The sequence below is a fragment of the Melospiza georgiana genome, chromosome 14 (assembly GCF_028018845.1).
Source record: "Melospiza georgiana isolate bMelGeo1 chromosome 14, bMelGeo1.pri, whole genome shotgun sequence".
Classification (NCBI taxonomy): Eukaryota; Metazoa; Chordata; class Aves; order Passeriformes; family Passerellidae; genus Melospiza; species Melospiza georgiana.
In genome coordinates this window covers 3,497,746-3,512,028 of record NC_080443.1, presented here as the reverse complement: position 1 = coordinate 3,512,028, position 14,283 = coordinate 3,497,746, and the positions used below count along the sequence as shown (strand labels likewise).

Below are 14,283 nucleotides of genomic sequence, written 5' to 3'. Positions count from 1 at the left end.
CTGGAAATTTTTCTCAGAACAGCTCATTAATAATTTGTCAGCTGACTGTGAATACTATGAAGCAGTATTATTCTGAAATGAAACATACTGTAAACCCAACCAATTCTGTGGGTTTTCCTACAAATCTAAGTATGCACGAGTAGGGATCCCATTTTAAGCATAAGACTCATCCTTTAGGTCACATTTTGCAGTCTGCTCTCAAACAAGCCCTTGAAATTGGCAGGGGTTCAGGCAAGGGTATTTTTAATATGGTATGATTAATATTGAAAAGCAGATATCCCAGAGACTGAGATCTAAGAATCAGTTCCCCCACTTTCTAGGATACATTTATTGTGCTCAGTTTCACAATCCTCAAGTCCAGGTTGTAGTGGACAAGGATTTGAGCTGTGTCACCATAGTTCTCTCCTAGAATTAGGAATTAACTGCTCTATCTTTTTATCCAATGCTGATGACAACCTTTGTCTGCTACTTGAACAACAAGTAAAAGAAGCTTTATTTTTACAAAGTTTTGTGAAATTATTTCAGATTCAATCTGAAGAGAAAAACATGTATATGAAAAATTGAAATTGTGCCCAGTATCCTGTAAAAGAAACAAAATGGGTTTACAAAAAGCCCAGAAACCTCCATGCCAGGCACTTCTTCTAAACAGAAGTTGTTCCAAAACTCTCAATCAGCCTGTCAAAATGACTGCTAACCAACAAGGAGCAATAATATGCATCCACAACAGACAGTCCATACAGACAAGGATAACAGTCCACCCTTAAGACTCAAAACAAATATTAAAATGTTATGATTGTGTGCTATTTTTAAATACATGCCGCTGTTTTTAAATACATGAGCTATTTTGAAATACATGTAACATCAACTTCTGTAAACTAGGTTAAAAAAATCTTTTAAACTTGGCAAGTGCCATTTCAGACCCCAATGCTTATGTTATTAAGGCTTAATTATATTACCTCCAGAAATAAGGGTAGCTGCTTTTAATTGCTCCTCTAGAAAAAAAATCTTTCATTGCTCCTATCCTATTTGCTAAAGTCTACTTAAATAGAGCTAAATCCTTAAACTGGAATTACAGCTTTATTCTTTGATAATTCAGATTAATAATAACTAGCGCCAGTAGCATGATAACTGTGTGAAATATGAGTTAAGTCACATTAATTATGTAAAGGTAATTACCAAAAATACAAGATGGTCACGTTCCTTAGCTATCTTCTCCACCAGCCCAATAAGGTTTGCTAGATAGTGATGGGCTGCAACTTCTTTTTCCATTGCTTCCTCCAGCTGCACTTGCAAAAGACCAATTTTCTTCTTTAATCGTCTGTAAAAGAAAAGGGAAAATCTTTGGATTGGGAATTAATAATGGCCTTAAAAAACTTGTATCACACATGCAAATCAACATGTACAAGTCTCAAACTGTTAAAAATGCACTGGCTCAGAATATTTGCAGTGCCAATAGCATCATGTTCCAATTTTTGGGGCTGCTTTTTCTTTACAATATGTTATCTGAATAACAACAGTAACAATGGTTCAAAAGAACAGTTTGTGCAATGGCTACAAGCTCATATTTCTTAAGATATAGGACAACAATACTGTCTTTTTAAAATATTGTGAACTCCTCTCTAAGCAACCAGGTGCATGAGAAGATCTGCAAATAGCATAAATCTTATCCTTATCTAACTGGGAAAAGGGTTTGTCTACTCATCTTATTTTCAGATAATTTTAATTACTAAATTAAAAATATATTCTTAATTTGCAAATAGACACAGAAAAGTGAGCATGAAAACACAAAAATTAGCAAAACTTGACAACCAGGCCTCTAGACATGACAAACATGTTCAGATAACATGGGTTTTTTTTGCAGTAGGTAGAAAATACACATTATGGGAAGTTAGACAATATTTTTACAGATATTTCTGTACAAGAAAATGAGACTGTGATAAGACCTGTTTGTCTTTTGAGTCAACTGCATCTCAGTTTCCAGGATCTTCTTGTCAGCCATGAAGTTATTTTTCTCTAAGAGCAGTTTCTTGTTTTCACTTTGCAGTGATGCTATTTTTCCCATTACTGCTTCCACCTCAGAGAGCTTTTTCTCCTGCTCCTGCTGTAAAGAGCTGCAAAAACCAACAGTGTAGAACAGGTATCATGTACAGATCCACATCACTAAAATGCTGAGTTACAGGAAGATACCCATGTTGAAATTCTGAAATAAGATACACTGAGAATGCTCAATGCTCCCTGGTGACATCAGAGAGGTATTACAATCTCATATCAAATTATTCAAGTAATTCCTTCTGACTGCACTTAATTTAAATAATAAAAATATGCTGCCCAGATGTAATCCCTTTGTGTTTCTTTTTTTTTCAAATCAATTACTATCAACACCAAAATACAAGGTCTGAGGACTTCTCAGGATGGCACTGTACCATGAAACAGTAACCAGCACTGTCCAAAGGCTTGAGAACATTCAAATTTATGCAATGTCTTCACAGAAACATTACTCTGCAGATTATGCTGCACAGCACCACTTTTGAGTTGTGATGTTTCATGTAATTTCCATATTGTAACAATGAGAGAAACTTAGAACATCTAGTTCAGAATTTCAGGATTCTTTAGACATGTTCCAAAGATGGGAACACAAGAATGAAAATGTTCTTTATATAGTAGTGATAGAAGCAAACAGATTTGACAAAAATGGTATTTTTAATGCCTCCTCTTCTACTATTCAAAATGGTACAATTAGCAGCAGGTACTCTATGGTAAAAACACTTCTGCCAATATTTCTAGAACTGGGATTTTGTAATTTTAAATGTCTCTAAAAACTAAGACAGTGTTTTTTAAAGACTTCTTTCCCTTTTTTTGTGCTTTGGTGGTTACCTTGCTGAATTACCAGCATAAGTTTCCTTCCTACAAAGTGCTGTGTGTCATGTGCATGCCTTGCACCATTGTTTCTCCATATGTGCACCATAAGTAAATTCACACCTTTTTAAATCATTCACCACAGCCAAGTGCTCCTTTTCTGGTATTCTGCTGTCCACTTTGGCTTTCAGCTCTTCACATGTAGAACACAAAGCTTCCAGCTGCTTCTGGTACTCTGCTATTTCTTTCTCTTGACTCTTGTTCTTATCTTCTAAGATTACTATTTGTTTGGTCAACTTTGAAGCTTTTGGAAGGAGGGAAAAAAAGTCAAATATGTGTAGCAGAACTAATTCAAGCACTGAGTGAAACTTCAACAAAACCATTACTACATTAATTATTAGTTGTTTATAACATTATGTAACAGAGCATTTGTCAGTCTGTGTTTTAACAGTTTGGACTTGATATTTTGCTGTCTCAAGCAACTTGGTTTGGAATAGTGCAGAAACTTCAAGAGTACTTCTTTTCAAGGCTATAAGCTCACTGAAATGTCATTTTACTCTGAAAAATTCTGATTCAGTTTGAAGTGCTCTTCAATTATGCAAATGACTGTGTTGTTGTTTAACAGTTCTTCTCACTCTTCCAGAAGGAATCAAAATTGAGTATTTTTTATACTGTCAATAGGTGATAATGACATTTTTTTAAGTATCAGTTGACATCCAGAGCTGGATGTCCTATTAATGTTACCTACATTCAAGGATGCTTTTTAGACATATATAAAGTTGTAAAAACCCCCCATGCCAACCAAAACCAAAACACTGCCAAGCTTGCCAAAACAAAAAAAATGACAACAGAAAACAAACAAAAACCCTACAAAAATCAAAACGTGCAGTACCATCTTTAGTGTAGTTCAGATGAATAGCAGCTCAAGCACTTTTACCTTCTTGAACATGCTGTCTGTGACTATCTTTTGCTTTAGCTTGTTGAATTTTGAGTTGCTCCATCAACACTGTGTTTTCTTCCAAGACAAGCTTGGCCTGAGTTTGCAGCAGCTGCCTGCAATGATAAATGTAAATAAAATATAACTCAGATGTTATGTCCAAAGAAGAAACACAACTACGTGGCAACAGTGTAAACTTAAAAAATCATATTTGAACCTCTTTAAAAAACAGATTAAAAATCCTTATTGAAAGCAAAAAAAACCAACTTGTTCCAACCTCCTTGTGAGCAGAAGCTCACCCACAGTACACTCAGAGCAGGATGAAAACTCTGCAGTGGCAGCAAATCCTCTGGGCAGTAGGTCTGGCACCAAAACCATCCCTGTGCACTCCCATCCCAATCCCAAGAGAGAGAGGAGCTGAATCCCAGCCAAAATCTCCAGGGATCTCTGCACTTCCCAAGGGAAAGCCCCACAGCTAAGAGCCTGCAGTCAGCTGCACTCTTCCTCCTCTTCCTCCCAGCCACATCTGTTAAGTATCAGTCATTCCCCTCTCTCAGGCAACAAATGGGAGAAAAAAAATTAATAAAAAAGGAAAAATCCTAACCTCCAACAGCTACTTGACTTGATTATGCACTGTCTCACTTAATTTCATTTGCATTGTCTCACTTCTCAAAAACATCAAATTCTTCTCATGCCACATTCCAGTGCTATTTTGTATTAGTGTTAAACTGATGCCACTGGCACACTGTAAAGGTATGTAACCTGCAATACCTAGGACAGAATTACACGGGCTTCCAGTGCAAAACTCCACATTCATATTTAATCTTTACTCTAAAATTATTCCAGGCATTGCAGATCAGCATTGTTCCAACATGACAGTTGTGATGCTATTATTTCTTCAGAAAAACAGTGTTTAAAGAAAAAAAAAATCCTTAAGATCTGTAATTTTAAAACTTTGCATGCAATAAGCATGCAAAAATAATTTCTGAGTTTGAAATTAATTTCTAGTAATATAACTTGCCATTCTGTTGGGGAAATGCAGTTATTTAATTGCCCATGCAAATCTTCATTCTCCTTCACCAACTCTTCAACTCGTGCTTTAAAATTCTTCATATCCTCCTGGAAGACAAAGGATTTCATATAAAGTTCTTTATAATTATTTTGCTTTAATTTTTTTATCAACAACAACATGCTTAGGTGACTTCTAGTTCTTATCATAATAGAGTATTATCTCACTACTCACTCATCTCTGATTCAGGTGTGCATATTTGATTTCTAAATTGGTTCATTAATCTAGTAATAGTTGATTAAAAAATAATACTGATATTGTGCCACATTTTTGCAAGTTGTAGACCCTCAGAAGAATTCTGGAAATTACTGGATGACACTATCCATTTTCAGTAGCAGTGACATGGATTTGGATATGGTAAGACAGCACAGTGAATTTACAATAATATAAAAAAACCCTTGCTGCTTTCTGCTTATTTTATGGCTGAATTTTTTGAAGGAAATACATTTCTTTTTAAAACCCAGAAAAGTTGTACTCTGAAACAAATTGCTATTTTTTCAAAGATTCAGTGACAAAAAATGCTTCTAAAAAGCAACAAGAGTACCCAATCTTTTAATACCTAGAAGTACTCTTCTACCACAAAACCCACAAGCAGCTGCAAGAGCACTGAGTTTCCATCATGAATGAAAAAAATTCATTCCACCAGTGACTAGTTTATGGTTTGCTCTATTTTTAGAGCATATCTTACATTATGTCAGTGTAGTGCATGCTCCTAAATGTGAACAGGCTGACAAAAACAAGCAAACCAAGCAGGATAAAACAGCACAATACTATGCACGGAAAAGAAAAACAAAGTAGCTTTAAATGTTAGGCAGACAACAGCATTGGTAAATCCCTTTAAAAATTCAGTAATTTTTTTCTGCTTTAGTGGATATTTTTTCTAAATGGCAACTTGCCTCATGTTCAAGAATAAAATCTTCCTTTTCTCTTATTCTATCTTCATATGCCAACAGAAGAGGTGACAAATACTTCATATCCAACTTAAAAGAAAATTAAAAAATAAATACATGTAGATTAATTATAAGCACACAGACCATTATATACAGAATGATGGTGCAGAAACACCTCACAGTACTGTGTTAGCAGCAAGCTTTGGAAAGGAAAAGACCTCATGCTTCACTTGCATCTTTCTTCTAAAAAGCAGCTTTAGCTTATCACTACATGTAACACAGCAGATTATGGATGCAAATGAATACAAAATAAGATTCAAACACTTTAGTGAATATAATGCTAAAAAAAATTATCCCAGATTCATTAGTAAGTGAGAAGGGAATTTTTACACTCTCAAATCTGAACCTGAAATTAAGACTAAATAAATTCATATGTGATTATTGGCTATTTTGGCTAAAAAGAGAGAGCAGGAGAACTTTCCCACTCTGTATAGTTCTCTGTATAGTAACAGTGAGGAAAGAAAATATCAGATCTGTTGAGTATTTCAAGGAGAAATTGCTTTAACATATTACAAACACATTCCTTTTCACAGACTATTTCCTTCTCCTTGTCAGAAATTCATAGGCTACTACTGGATTCATGACATTCCTACAATCAGAAAAATTCTGTTTTCCTTTAGTATGATCACAAAAAAAGTAACAGCAAAAGATTACCAATTAAGATTACCAATTAAGCAACAGACCTTGAAAGACCTTGAAGCAAACTACATGCTAGACAATTCTAAGTAAAGATGGCATTTATGATTCTCAGCATAACAATACTTTTCAATAGTTCAAAGATGGTGACTATGAGAAGCTTGTAGCTTACTGTACATTCAACTGGAACTGCACCCATTCATTACAAAGTTCTGCCATTCATATTTTTCTGCCACAAAAGAAATGTTTATAATATTCTATTAGTATGTGATAGTTCAGCAGAGTAATATCTGAATACTTTGATTCCAGTAAAGAAATTCTACTTCTTTACTTAGAGAGAATGAACAATCAAATGAAATTATTGTTTGACTTACCAGCCATGGTGGTTGTGGTCCTTCCATGGGTAAGCTTTTCAGCTTTGCATTCTAGAATAGATAATTAAAAATATATTGACATTACTTCCTGATTTTTTAAGCACCAGTAAAATCCAGTATGTTACTGATACTAAATAATACTGAATTCTTAATATTAGACTTAATGATAAAGGCTTTTTTTAAATTTCAGGAAAAGCCTGTGTAATTTATAGACTTTATGGCAAATCTGGAGAAAAAAGTCGTAAAAACTCAGAAGATTAAACAGACAATGGAACATTTCAGTAGTAATTATAATGAGGATAATGAAGATTGATAATGATAATGAATAATAATTGATTAATAATGATAATTGATAATGAAGATTCTCACCTCTTCGTGGGACAATGACCTGAATTTAGTCTGATAACGACTTAATTCTACATTTAAACGATGGACCACTGTTTTCAAAGCATCATTTTCATCTACCAGCTCTTGTGCTTGTTGTCTGAGAGAAAGTAATTCTGTTGCCTCTCCTATTAAAACAAATAACCAACAGGAAAGTTCAATTAAAATTCAAGAAACGTTCACAACAATTTGTTAATTGTAATGAAAAAAAAATTAAATAAGCTAGAATAATAACAAATAACTTCTCTCAAAGAGAAGGAAAATTTGAAAAATTCCACAAAAAAACTACTAGCAAAAAACTCCATTCTATTTCAAACAACACAAGTGATTTTTTTAAATTATCATGTACTTATTCCTTGACAAAATTTCTACAAATGTAGAAAATACTGTTTGGAAACTACTTCTGCATGCATACTTGCCTAAATCAATGACTTGAAACCTGCTGCTAGAGGAAAAAGTTGTAAGAAATTAGAAAAATTGAAACAAGATAACTACAGAATACCTTATATGTTTCTCCCACCTTCTCTATGTGAGTTCTCTGCAGCTTCTTTAAGTCTTCTATTTTCTTCTTCTAGCATCTTCAGCTTTAATTCCTGCTCTTTTATGAGCTGTTTTGTTCCCTCAAATTGCTGGACCACAGCTTGGCATGCCTTTTTCAGAGACCAATTTTCTTGTTTTAGCTCTCTGAACTTTTCTTTGCTTATATTTTCCCATACTTGCCTTGCCCGAGCAGACACATCTGTAATGCCACAGAACAAGGTATTTAAATACTAGCCAGACTGGAACAGGAATTTCAGCAATAACAACCTATTCTTTCTAATATTAACATTATATTGAGTGATACTTTAAGATCTAGATCAGTATCCAGACTGGAATAGGAATTTCAGCAAATTACAATCCATTTTCTCTAATATTAACATTATATATTAATGATACTTTATAAGATCTAAATCAGTATCCAGACTGGAACTGGAGTTTCAGCAAATTTAAATCTATTTTTTCTAATATTAACATTATATATGAGTGATATTTTATAAGATTTAAATCAGCTCATGGCTCAAGATAAGACTAGGGAAAACAAAAAACCGTGGATTAGGAAAGAGAGCTGTGAAGTGGCTGCAATTTCCCATCTTTTCTAAAAATATTCATTCTTTTAATGTAAAAGACAGTGTCAGCAAATCTCTCTCCCAAGCATCAGTGACTGGAGAGGTGATAGTGAAATGCCCACTGCAATAAGCAAAGTGCCCTGCATGGACTAGTCAGTATTCTTGGTCCCTGCACATTTTAACCACCCACCCAAAGAAAACTTCACATTCCTTCCCACTGAACAGCTTCAGTGTTATTGAATAGAAGTTACTGACCAATTCTTATAAAAGTAAACTTTTAGATTATCTGCAAAACTTTGGATATGTTGTTGCATCAGTAGAAGTGATTTTCATATACACATGCATATTAATAAAGTGAAAATGTCTGTCAAAGTCATTGAAAAATCCAAAGTACCTGGGGATGGTGGAGGTTTGTCATGTATCAGATTTTCAGCTACTGATTTTTCCTCCTAGTAGAGAAATAAAAAATGAGATAATCTGCTTTAATAGCATCACTGCTGAAGAACTTTAGAAATAAAACTTTAGAAGGAGTTTCTTTTATAGCAACTAAATGGAATGTTGGATCTACTGCTGATAATAGACAACTTAACATCTACTCATCTAGACATCATTTTATCAATTATCACTGCCATCAGTCACTTGTGGACACCTGAAACTCACTATTATCTTTAGTAGTCAGAAATGTACAGTTCTCAAAGCAATTCTTTTACAGCTGACATAAAAGTCACAAACACAAAGCTTCCTGATGAAACAGGAAGGGCATTCCTCCCACTTGTTAGTTTGTACAGAGTAAGACTTTAGAGCAGTCAATTAACTGGGTATCAGCAAATAAATTAAAATGTGAAGTGTTTTTCAGAGTTGACGAACTTTGTTCTTGCTTTGCTGGAAAAAAAAAAAAGGAAATATTTGTACATTTTCAGAAGGGAAAGAATTACAGTGTCATTTATGCTAATGTATTTTACTTGAGGTGAAGGTGATGTAGAGATTTCTCCATGTTTTTATAAAACAGCAGTACGTTTTGTAAGGATATGCTGTCATGTAATTTAACACATTGATGATACTGAGTGACACCAATGATTAAATGAGACAAAACTCATGAACAATTTCAAAGAAAAAGATACATGGTTAAGAACTTGTAGAAAAAAGTTCTGATAACAATGGAAGAACTGACCATTTCCATAAACAATCTTCTGGCAACTAGATCTGAGAAACTACATTTTCGGGTATTCCTTTTCAAGCTTATGAAAGCAGTCAGATCAGCTCAAATAGAAAAGTATACAAAAATGCAATAAAGTCAGGCTCAGAATTTGAAAATTAACAGTATGAGCTCCCTCTTGCTATAGCATGCTGGCTCTCAAGTTTCTTTCTTTCACATGAGAAATAACAGACAATATACTAAAAAAAAAAACAAAGCCAACAACTTTTGTATGGCTCATTTACCTATATAGTAGCATTTTCTCAAAAGGAATGATTAGCCATTTTTTTATTCTAAAAGAAAAATATTCCATAGTGGCAATAAATTAGTTTTCTTATAAGTGACCTCAAACCTATCAGCTTTTTATGACAAGCTATTTTCCAAAACGCATCATAAATCAACCTTTATAAAAGTCTTACCTTTAAATTCAAGCCCAGATTTTGGTCTTCTGTTAAAGAAAAAACAGATCTTTCAGTCAATTAGAACAAAAATTATTTTAAGTCCATAAGCTCTAAGGGTTCACAAGGATATGTCTGCACACATATAATAAATGCAAATAGATGTAAGAAAGTCCTTCCCAAAGCACAGATTAGATCACAAATTTTCCATTAACTGTTTCATGGTGTAGCAGGACACTGATGGGAGACCTCAATTTACCTCACAGTGGATAGGTGCAAGTATGGAAGAAATGAAGCTGGCTTCTGCGATAAATTCAGAATTTAACTGAAGGAAAAATGAGATATTGTCACTGATTTTACTGGACTCGAGTCCTACTGCATCTCTGAACAAAACAATGTAATTCTGACAGCTTTCAAGGCCTGCAGCAGTTATTATGTACAAGAGGGATTAGAAACAGTTTATATATCCTACATTTTCAGTTTCATGCCTTCACTTCCCAAATGGTTTTATCAAAGCAACTGTTCTTTCTGAATATTGTTCTCTATGAAATAGAGAAATAAATAGAGTCCACTGAAATAATACTGGGATCCAACATGAATAAAATTTAGAAAGACATAATTTTTTGCAAATTGACTCAGTTTTTCTTCCTCTTTCCTATCCACTAGCTACAGAGTGCTACCATTTGTGAGAGATACAAAAGATGTTATAGAATAAGGGCCTGAGAGGCCTCTGTTCACTTCTGTTCATTTCTGTCACCTCAGCTCATGGGAAACCACTCTGGGAAAGCCTCAGCTAAGGGGACAGCAAAAACCAAGTTACAGAACCTAAAAACCAAGTTGTGTAAACAGAAAACAAGCCATACAAGCAGTGTGTGCTCAGTTTGTGTTTGGGGTTCTGACTGGTCAGGGCACATGGGGACACTGTGACATCAAAAAGGGGATGGGGTAAAGGAAATGTGAACAGCAGAACCTGCAGGGGCAGGCAGCCACTGCATGTTTTTTCTATTCCATGGGAATGGAAACAGGTAAGAGTTTGCCCTCTAAATACAGCATTAAAATGTTTTTTGCAATAAACCATCTTTCTTTGCAGCTGCTATGGGGAGTCTGTTTTTCATTCATCATTGCTACAACTATCCTCTGTAAAGACTGCATTTTTCAGCTCCAAAATTAATTCTTATTTCTCTATTCTTGATTTGAAAATAACAGACAAGATAATTATGCAAGAAAACTGCTACACCCATAAATTGGTGTTGCTCTATTGTTATAATTTTTTCCCACAATATTCTATTGTTATAAAAAAACAGCCTAAGGACAGATCCAGTAACAACCCAAATGTCCCTAATCTAATGAAATTACTTAGTGAAAAAAAAATTATTTGTGAATCTTAACAATTCAGTGCTTAGGTTGATATTCTGAGACTGATTATCATGTTTATTTCTCTATTCTGAAGAAACATCCTGATAACAATGATACATTACAATACATCCTGACAATAATGATACAACATTTGTAAAAGGTATAACAACACTACTATCATGCCATTTGATTATTTAAAATTCAATTAGTTTTTACTACTGTTTTTTAATAAAAAACCAGTTATTTTACTACAGTAAAATAACTGATTAAAAAGGTTTTCCTCTATCTCTCTATCTCTAGCTTTTGGCTTGTTTTTTTTTCTTTTGAACACTGCTAGTTTCTACAGCTTTTACTTTTTTCCATTTTATTTCTGAACACATTAGCACTCCAGAAAGTTCCAGATTACAAACCTGACTGTTTCAACAAAGGCATAGTAGAGAATGACTGCACTTTACAAGACAAGAGTTCACAAAACCTTTCTCCCCATTTCTTCATTTAACAGTGGCTGACAGTTCAGTGAGTATAGACCAATCTTTCCTCTTTATGCAGGATTTTAATTTTCTATAACTATTAGAAACTGCTAAGTACTTAGTAGCATTTCTTTAACTGCCATTTAAAAAAGGAGTGTAACATTGCAATATAGCATTACATTTATTTTATTATTTTTTTCCCAATGTTATTAAAAGCATAGCATTTTGACTTAAAGTAAGTTCACTTACCTTCTATTTGCACACTTGACTTATCCACCAGCACCTGACACTCAGTTTCATGGGAAGAAACCTCTTTCTTGTCAGCATTAGGAATAGGAGATTGTGGAAACTCTTCCTATGTAAAAATAAGACAAACCTCTCTAAATCATGAGGTCACTGTTAAAACAGCCCATGAACCCTGATATCTGCATGACACATTTAGTGTATTAACCTCCCAGTCACATTCAGAATTGTTCACCAATATTTTAAAATAGCAAATTATAAGATTTGTTTCTTCTCTTGTTTTCTTGGGGGTTTTTTGTGGGTTTTTTTTGTGTTGCTGTTATTTAGGACCCTATGTAAATAAAATCTAAACCTTACAATGACCAAGAGGAGGTTAGCAAGTATGAAGTGATAAGTTCAAGTACCCTCTGTCACCTTCTTTGGTTACAAGAGCCCATGAAATTACTCTCTGTTTCCTTGCTTGCTGTGGCATATATAATCTCAATTATCAACCATTTATCTACTGTATCACACTGTGAGGGATGAATGAACCATTAATGAACCACAATTGACATTATCTTTGCTGGTTTGCCCACTGACCACACACCACTGTTCCACATATTCTACTCACTCTCCCCCACCCTTTTTTTTTCTTCCCCTTCTGTGGTATTTTCTGTGTTTCTCGTCATAGGGAGGAAATGATGAATTTGACTCTATGTTTTCAGAAGGCTAATTTATTATTTTATGATACTATATTATATTAAAGAATACTGTACTAAAGTTATACTAAAGAATTGAGAAAGGATTCAGACAGAAGGCTTAACAAGATACCAATGAAAAACTCCTGACTCTCACCAGAGCTCCAACACAGCTGGACTGTGATTGGTCATTAAGTCAAAACAATTCACATTAAAACAATCAAACAACGACCAGTTTGATGATGATGATGATGATAGTAATAATAATAGTAATAATAATAGTAATAATAATAGTAATACCTAAACTACATTCTAAAGCAGCAAAACACAGGGGAGGCAATCAAATAATTATTGTTTTAATTTTTCTCTGAGGCTTCTCAGCTTCCCAGGAGAAGAAATCCTGGCAAAGGGATTTTTCAGAAAATGTGACAGTGACACCCTTCCCTCCTCTTACCAGCTACTGTCTCTGCACCTTGGGGTGTTTTATGGATTCTTTCACATTTTGGGATTTGTGGTGTATATTCTAAGACTGATGGTCATACCTTACTGGTGCTGGGTTTTGTTGAAGGGGCATCTTTTTAGAGATCTTTTATTGCCTTTTTCCTACTCAGGTACTTCTTCCTGTTTCTTAAATTTTTGTAAATCTCATTTTTGATTTAATTTTAAATGTGCCTTTGGAGTATTAAATTCATTACTGTTTAAGACAATCCAAAATTATAGCATACATAAATTCCCTGGTCTTCAGGAAAAGGTTATTTATTTTGTTTGATTCTGAATCTTCCCATTTCTATATAGGCCTGTGCTCATTAGCACAATACTGAACCATTAACTAAGCTTTCACCATCTAACAGTAAAATTACTACTGCTTTTAACAAATCATCTACTGTGTAAGTACCATGCTCAATATAAATTATTGGACATTTTACAAGACTATGCATCATTATTATATATAATATAATTATGCATGATAATTATATCCAATACCAGTGTGCTCCTAATAACCAGAGAAACTCTGTGACAATCAACAAATCTAGAAAATTCATGTAAGAGTAAATGAATCACAAAAATTAGCATGTGAAATAAATATTGAATACATGTGTGAAGAGTAAGAAGAGAATAAAAAGCATCTGAGATATTAGCATGCATTAATATATTAAAACATGGTAAAGGAACTGACGCATTTAAAAATTTTACCTTTTTAGTTTTGCAGGGAACAGAATAAATACCATTGGTGTTAAAGCTTCCTTCCCTTTTCTCATTACTCTGGCAGCTGGACTCTGCCTCTTTATCAGCATCTGAAAGATATGTATCCATGTCCTCATCTTCACCACAATTGCCTGATATTTCCAGGGACTGCAGAGGAGATCTGTCACAACCATCGAGGTTCCAGTTAGATCTGCAAAAGCAATTTAATGACTGTTTCAGCACAGTCTTCAAAATAACCCAACACTAGTAAAGCAGACCCATCAGTCTTGCAATGTACACAAGTCCAAAGAGACACAGAGACATCTGAGCTTCCCTTCATTCCTTGTTAGATGTACAAAGAATGAAAGCAGAAACAGGACAGCAAGCAAGAGGCAGCAGGAACTCCTCAGCTGTAGCTGAACTTTTTAGCTCCTGGAAGGGAGGGGC

At 34.3% G+C, this 14,283-nt stretch overlaps 1 protein-coding gene across 2 annotated transcripts in view; it reads right to left on the bottom strand.

Moving 5' to 3' along the window:
* CEP89 (centrosomal protein 89) overlaps window positions 1–14,283 on the bottom strand; it is a 34,698-nt gene that overhangs the window by 15,453 nt on the left and 4,962 nt on the right. For both annotated transcript variants that reach the window (XM_058033899.1, XM_058033900.1), the window contains 13 exons: window positions 13,846–14,047; window positions 11,981–12,086; window positions 9,927–9,955; window positions 8,707–8,761; window positions 7,727–7,945; window positions 7,192–7,334; window positions 6,823–6,873; window positions 5,759–5,842; window positions 4,811–4,912; window positions 3,794–3,905; window positions 2,980–3,160; window positions 1,944–2,111; window positions 1,177–1,318 (listed from right to left, as the gene is read on the bottom strand). In XM_058033899.1, the coding sequence (XP_057889882.1) occupies window positions 1,177–1,318; window positions 1,944–2,111; window positions 2,980–3,160; window positions 3,794–3,905; window positions 4,811–4,912; window positions 5,759–5,842; window positions 6,823–6,873; window positions 7,192–7,334; window positions 7,727–7,945; window positions 8,707–8,761; window positions 9,927–9,955; window positions 11,981–12,086; window positions 13,846–14,047 (1,594 nt within the window). The remainder of the gene's footprint in view (window positions 1–1,176; window positions 1,319–1,943; window positions 2,112–2,979; window positions 3,161–3,793; window positions 3,906–4,810; window positions 4,913–5,758; window positions 5,843–6,822; window positions 6,874–7,191; window positions 7,335–7,726; window positions 7,946–8,706; window positions 8,762–9,926; window positions 9,956–11,980; window positions 12,087–13,845; window positions 14,048–14,283) is intronic.